The sequence below is a fragment of the Montipora capricornis genome, unplaced genomic scaffold (genome assembly GCF_036669925.1).
Source record: "Montipora capricornis isolate CH-2021 unplaced genomic scaffold, ASM3666992v2 scaffold_462, whole genome shotgun sequence".
NCBI classification, from domain to species: domain Eukaryota; kingdom Metazoa; phylum Cnidaria; class Anthozoa; order Scleractinia; family Acroporidae; genus Montipora; species Montipora capricornis.
In genome coordinates this window covers 152501-160000 of record NW_027180198.1, presented here as the reverse complement: position 1 = coordinate 160000, position 7500 = coordinate 152501, and the positions used below count along the sequence as shown (strand labels likewise).

At 39.9% G+C, this 7500-nt stretch overlaps 1 protein-coding gene across 1 annotated transcript in view; it reads left to right on the top strand.

Annotated features, from left to right (window-relative positions):
* LOC138036159 (nucleoprotein TPR-like) overlaps window positions 1-5699 on the top strand; it is an 18478-nt gene extending 12779 nt beyond the window's left edge. The window contains exons 10-16 of the mRNA XM_068882512.1: window positions 842-928; window positions 2608-2905; window positions 3541-3608; window positions 3878-3958; window positions 4132-4227; window positions 4723-4773; window positions 5501-5699. Of these exons, the coding sequence (XP_068738613.1) occupies window positions 842-928; window positions 2608-2905; window positions 3541-3608; window positions 3878-3958; window positions 4132-4227; window positions 4723-4773; window positions 5501-5577 (758 nt within the window). The 3' untranslated portion in view covers window positions 5578-5699. The remainder of the gene's footprint in view (window positions 1-841; window positions 929-2607; window positions 2906-3540; window positions 3609-3877; window positions 3959-4131; window positions 4228-4722; window positions 4774-5500) is intronic.
* Window positions 5700-7500: the final 1801 nt, after the last annotated feature.

The following is a 7500-nucleotide window of genomic DNA, read 5'->3' as shown; positions in this document are numbered from 1 at the left end:
GAGGTTAAGGGAGTTAACGAAATCCGTTAAAGGAGTTGGGAAGCTTGGAAACCCTTAGCTCCTTTCTTAGGAGTTGTTTCTCGCGTTTTACAGGTCCAGATGTAATATCTAACAACAAGAAAATGAAAATACTATTTCTTTAATGCTGCTAAATTTGTACTTGAACAGTAGGAAATAAATAAGCAGCACGAACGAAAAGTGCAACAGGACAGTGGCTTCGCAACAACCCGCGAAAGTTTCATATTTTGTCTATTTCTTTGCCGTTCTCTTTTAAAGAACAAAGTTAAATGATCAAATTTAAGATCTTTAGAGACGTCACGCACAAATTTTAAAATCTCCCCTTTACTGGTTCTTGGACACAAAATTTAACGTCGTCTTTCATAAATAAAGATACACACTTAAGCAATTACGTAACCCTGGTCGTATCCTTTGGATCGATTTCGTTTATTCCAAATCCGATTCGAGCAAACACGTTTTCCATAAATGGTATAGTGGAACAGTTGTAAAATGAACCCAGTTTAATGGCCTAGCACCCACGAGTCTCCAATCAAATCAGTGGTAGAGCATCCGAACTAGTAATCGGAAGGTCCTCGGGTCGACCCCTGCAAAGGAGCACTCAGATTTTTTCCGAGTATCCCCGAATTACCCCTGACGAGTCTCCTATATCCCAGTGGTAGACCATCCGAACTAGTAATCGGAAGGTCGTCGGCTTGATTCCTGCAAAGGAGCACTCGGACTTTTCCCGAGTCTCCCCAGGTCACCACTGAAAAATATAATTTCTTCAGATCTTGTATTGTACCTATGACGTGCCCCAGTTAACATCTGCACTTTTATCATGCAGGGCTCCGCGTGGACGATACTCAAGTAGACTTGATGGGGGGCTCAGACGAAGCATCAAACGAGAGGCCCTCGTTCGTGGTTCCCACAGGTAGGACACTGCGGAGTCACACCGGCAAAAGAGGCTGTAGGAGCTGCGAGGAAGCAGTAAAGAATTACAGGAAGACAGAAAGTGCGTCGTTGTTAAAGATTGTAAAACAGAGAGTTGGAGGAAAGAATCAAATCACCCTTTTACTTAGTCCTTCGAGAAGAAAGCGAGGTAGCATAAAAGGTAGATTAAAGGTAGATTAGCCAGAGTTTCAATGCAGTAATGATGTCCAAGAATTGTCACCTTTCCCCTGCCCCCTCCCCCCTTCCCTTCCCCAACACGCACACACACCTCAAATTTGGCGACTGTTACACGAAGGAAGTAGATTTCTCAAGAACTTTATTACAGTGAAGGAAATCCTTAGAAAAGAAACTTCGTGTGTCGACTTCGTTTCTATAACCTAAGGGTTTTTTTTCTACTTGGCGCTAGTCTCCCCAACTTTCCATTGGCAAAGTAAAGTTGTAATCTTCGCAGGAAGTTTTACTATATGGAGTGGATAATGGTAGTGAAGCAGTAGTGTTAACTTTTGAGTTAGAGAGTACTTAAAACAACGGAAATACTTGCTGCTGACACTTTCCGAACAGCAAGAAAAAGGTAGTCATCTGATAGGTGCATTGAGTGGTATTCGTTTGAAGCATCTGAAGGTATTTTCAGTGTGATTTGTTCGATTTTGCATTAGTACGCCTCGTGGTTGGTTTAAAATATCTTACGTTATTAAATTTTTAATCGCGGTGTTTGCGTTTTTACAGTTGTGATTGGGTTATCCAATCTCGGTTGTCAACCAACAGAATTACCGTATTACCTTATATGGAAACTGGTTATGCTGGTGGTTTTGAAAACTTAAACCACTTGCGTTCGGTTTGTAAAAGTGAAGAGTTTTCAGAGTTTTATGAAATTTAATAAACCAATTGTTCCATTCGTGCTTTTTGAATACGAGATTGGTTAAAGCCATCTCGGCGCGCTTATCGGCGGCTGGATATAGTTTCTTTTCTTTTCAATATCGCGTTCGATTATCTTTGTTTGTATATTCTTTTCCTGTTATGATTTTCTTGCGGCTCAACAGCACTCGTTTAAACGTCTTCCTGAACCAATTTCAGCTCTGTAAACGTTCTTTTCCTTGTAAGATGTCCTTCAGGAGTAAATCGGTCGTTGCACTAGTGATGCCACAGGGGGTTTATCTGTAGAAATTCTTTCGACAACAGTCCCAACTTCGCTTTGCCCTGCTAATAGAGAGATCGGCTGGAACTACAAACACCAGGACTCTTCTCGTCGTCAAAGGGCAATATGTAAATTCACCTCTCAATTTCAGTATACTATTAGGTAGAAAAGTACTATCACCTTAATTTAAGGATGTAATATTGGTATAACACTAAATTCTTATAATCAGCTAACGAAGAAAATCTATAAAAGTACTTGGGAGAATGAACTTTTAGGCCATGGTAGTCAAGGGGCCTTAAAGGTTCGGCTAGTTATCTGAAGCCAACAGGCAAAATAGTTGCTAAAATCAAACAAGTTTCTTTGATCTTTACTCTTTGGGAAAACGCAAATTTTAGCTTTCATGGCGTTTGCCATTTCTTCTTTTAAATTTTATTAGCGCACATATCAATGGCTGTCAATCTGCGCCATGATCTCCTTTTTTAACGGAAACGTTCAGCTAATATTGTGTGGGCTTAATTTTTCAGGGTTGCCAGAAGCATCTGACACTAGTAGTCAGCCCGCAAACCAGCGACTACCCAGCAGCAGTTCAGACACAAGACAGCTTTCTCTAGAAAGCCTTGAGAGCGAACCAGAAGGCGGTAACATAGCTACGGTGCCTGCAATCACGGTGACTGAGGCATCAGAAGAATCCAACGAACAGAATGTCCCCGTGTCACAGGCACATCCCGAAAGCTTAGAGACTGAAGTGGTGGAGCTGTTAGACGACGCAGAGGCACTGAAAGAAGATGAAGCAGGAGATCACGAGGCCGAAGCTAAAGAAAGGTTTGTTTTCAACCAACGCCTTCTTCTTCATGTGTAAAAAAAACATTCCATTTAAGTTGAGATTTATTTCACTTCACTGCAGAATTGAGGAAGAACTTCCTTATGAAGGCAGCGCAACTCATCGGCATACTGGCCTGACTTTCAATTTGACCAGGAACCCATGACCCGGAGCCTACATTCCCATACTGGGCCTATGTCACGGCATTTTTACAGACCGATCTACTTTCAGACTACCTTCTCCGATAAAAACATACTTCCTTGCACAACTTCTCGGATGACTTAAACAACGGACGGAAGGCAAATCTTTGCGTTTTAGGTTCTCGTAAGGGTCATTTTTCTTGTTAGTGACGTGGATTCAACGAATTTATCTCACAAATCAGTCTTCGTGATGTACGTCACGATATGCTCACCGAGAAGAACCGACCAAAGACTAAGGCGAATAGTCTCTCAAAATGGCGGCTTGAAGTGTGAACGTTTTCGTTTTGCATAAGTGCCCTAGATGATGTGAGAAACTGTGGTCTCTGTAATTTAGACGCCAAGAAGATACCATATGGTTTTTAAAATAGTAGCTCTTAGATGTTCTATGTTTTAAAACGTTCCATGTTTTGTCTTTCTTATTTCCAATGTATGTATAGACGTGACGAAGCAACTTTCGAATCTCGGGATTCTGCGAGGGAGGACGAATCACGACCGAGCACTTCAGGTGAGAATTACTGTGTAGTTTGTAAGTTAGTTTTAGTTACAGTGAGGCGGACTTTTGTGTGTGTAACCTTGCGATGTACCGGAAATCTCACCTTCGGTCAAACGAGGTTGGTGGAATCAAATCTCATCTGGGACTCATGATTTTTTATTTGGGTCAAATGTTCACTATATCGCTTACCGGTATATAGGCCGCGTTTCTGGTGTAAGTGTGTATCAGCTGTCAGAAGAAATAATTTGTGTTCTAGACGCTCAATCCGTTTTCCTTTGCAGGAGTATCGTCTGATGCTGGTGTCCATTCTTCTGCGGGGTCCACAGCAATGGGAACAAGTACGGCTACAAAACCCAGACAAGGTACGGCGAGTTCCTTCGTGTGTCTCTGTGAGTGCAAGTGAACAAACTTGCTTGTTTTTTTCGTCGCTTTTGATTTCAAATTTACTCGTTATTAAGGGTGAAGGTTTTTCCTGTAGTGGGCTTTTAAAGTTGATGAGGTTTTTTTATAATCAATAATGAAATGTTTCTTTTAGATCCAAATCGGACTAAAGGTAGCGTGGTACAGTTAAAAAGGCCTGGCACATCAGCCACTTGGTCTGGTACAAGGGGAGGTCAGCAAACACAGAGAGGTAAATAAAACGTGGAAGTGGTTCCCGTTTACTGGGATCATTTTTGAGAGAAAAAAAAAGCAATGGAAATAAAGGGTGCAAGTAGTTTCGGCCTTTTTCCACGGAACGGCCAGATTTCATCGCAAGATATCCTTGAGCGGATACTTTTAAGCCGTTAATATCAGCAATGGCTGTATTCCTGACCTTTCCCCACTTCTGTGGCATTTGTTCGTCAAGCCAGAGGACAGTATCCAGAGACATCAGCTTGAAGGTGTTAGATGCAAACAGATTATGATATGTGCCAAGACGTTTTTATCATCGCAGTTGTCTCTCAGGCAAAAACGAAAGGAAAGTCGGCAAAGCTTAAAATGGATTTGAACTCACGACCTCTGCAATGTGGGTGCAATGCTCTGAAGCCAACTGGGAGCTGATTTTTATGAGTTCGTAATTAATAAGGCCGAAGAGGATGTAAATCTGTCTGTTACATTGTCTTCAAGTTGTGGTTTCTGATTTCAGGTGCTCCTTCATCTGGCCGAGTGCGACGACTTAGAAGGGATCCCGTGGCAGGTGAGATGATTCTTTATTGAGTATTCTCCTCGTTCGTTTTAGGGCTTAAAATGGCTAACCGACCAAAATTCGAGATTTCCTGATCAACAAAGAGTCTGAAAATTTGATTTTATCAAGTGAGTTCATAAACGGAAATCGATCAAAGATTTGGAGCTGGCGACAAAGCGAATTGATAAAGGACTAACGCCCGAAACGCCAGCGGGCAAGCCTTTTTATGGTGCTTAATTTATCAACTAATTTGGTGAAACCAAATTTTGTTGTTTCACCCCCACCGACGGATCGGCGCAGTTTTTTTAGAAATCATCCTCTTCGTGAATAGATTATGGTGGGACGTGGAAAATTAAAGTAGCACCTCGTGTCAAAACAAGATGGAGGCCGAAGTGGCCTACCGTCATCCAGCATGGCGTAAGTTGTTGTAACCGAAAGTTTCAGAACCAGTGCATTAACCCATTTATTTCATATAGAACGGAATAAATATTATTTTAAGTTTATCTATAGTTTAAGCTATATCCCGTGGAAACGATACAGTTGCAAAAATATACGGTGACCTCAAGCTCGCTTGCTCGCTTAATCTTTATCGCAGTTCATTTTCCAAAAAGTTTCCAAATACTATTAACGGTGCGTGATAATTTTTTTTTTTTTTAAGGCGATTCTTGTTATCCCTTTAAGTAACTGCTTCCCTATTTCGACTCTGAAATTATTTCTTTTATCATTTGTTCCTGTTTAGGACCCTCTCACCGTGGGCGTGGCAGCCATGTGTCCCGTGGTAGGGGAGGAGGTAACCCCCGTGGTGGACAAACTTGAACCCGTTCGATGTCTCCGGTTTCAATAATTGACGCTTCATTCATTTTAACAGTTTTGTACAGTTTTTTTTATTCTTTTAATATCATTGAAAGTCGTGTAATAAAGTCTGTGACACTCATAAACGATTGGTAAGTTTAATGCTCGGTTAATTAATGAATAAAGAACTAATTAAGCAGGGTTTTTGTTAGGGCCGGGACACCGGGTCCTTTGCTTGGCTATTTTAATTTTTGTCCCGGCTATTTCACGCACAAGTTGTACTAAAACTCCTGCGGAGATTATGGTCATCCAATAATGTTAACTTTGAACGTAAAATACATAAAACTTTGTATTATTTCTGTGCTCTGGATATTTCTTTCTTTGTGATAAATGTTGTGCACGTGCAGCTGATTTGGAGTTCGTGACTTCAGACACTATGAAACAAAAAAAACGCATTTATCGGCACCCTCACAGTTCGTCACCGACGTATCTAATAACCTCCTTTCGTGAGTAAATGTGTCAAAAATAAACAGTGTTACAAAACCTGGAAGCCTCGCGAGAAAAGAAATGCGTATTTCCGTCAATGTTCCTCCTGGTGTTGCGTCCCACAACCGCAATAAATACAGCTTGTTCCATCGTTACAGTTCAGTGTAGCATTTGCTCTCGAGAGAAAACAGTCAAACAGCAGTTCTCATCTTTGTGACAACGTTACGTGACATATCTACTTTGGTGGCTTTGCACAGTAGCAAATAAAGCGGAAAATTAATCAACACTTCACTCAGAGGTACGCTTTTTTCTTTGTAAAAATTACATCTCGCGCAGCTTCGGTGAGATCATAAAGTCGATAAAATTGCGTTGCTATATTTAGTCTGACTTTTTTTTAATTACCCACAAGGTTTTCTTTACCTTTCTTGGTCTAACAAGTTAAGATAGGCATGTCGTGTTGTGATTCAGTTGTTTTTCATTCAACACCATTTTAATTTACAGTGTATTCAGGTTTACACGTAAAACTAAATTTAAAAAACGTGTGCAGCGAAGCGAAGCCAACTTGTTTACATTAGTTTCTACTTTATCAAGAAGACGGCAAAAAATATTCATATCATAGGAAATCTGCGGCATAAAGGTGGAGCTTATAATGATACTTAAAGAATTCATACAGGCTTAGTGCAAATACTTGGAGAGAAACGTTTTAAGTTTTAAAACGCACACGCGCTAATTCAATTACATTGAAACAAAGCGTGAATTAATTTATTGCATCAGAGAATTATAAACCAGAATGTAGCGATTAAAATGTTGAATGTTGAACGAAAACGACGTTAAATGTTGCTTTATGTTCGTTATGTTATAAAAAGGGTTGCAACTTTTTCACGGAAAAAAGTGTCCGATTATTTATCGCAAGAATGCGGAAACAACAAATTAGGCACGCGAGACAAGCGAGACTTCGTGCCGCCGTACTGCAAAGGCGATACCCCCTGGTTTCTATTTATTTATTTATTTTTTTTTTTTAACGAGTGCAGAAGCTGTAAAAGCCACAATATGAAAGATTCTGACTATGGATCAGACTATTTCTTTGATTAGTTATAAAGTATCAAGTATAGATAATTCATTGCTCTGAGTTGTTGTCTAAGGTTAAATCACGCCATGAATAAATGCATTTCAGAATTTCTGAGCCAAAAATTGATTTATTTTTAGAGACGAAATAAATTAATAGTTAAAATTTTATTAGTGATTTAAGAACAAGAAAAACACCATGACGAGCATGCAGAAAGATACAGTATGGATTACTGGAGCTGAAGAGTATGTGTTATGAAGGAGTATTATAGATTTCTATTTTACAACTGTTAAAATGAATATTAAAATTGTGAAAAAGCCAAAGTTGTAATTTATTGGCTAAGCATTTTGGCATGTGATCCATACTAAAAGTTGCATGTTTCACATTAACGAATT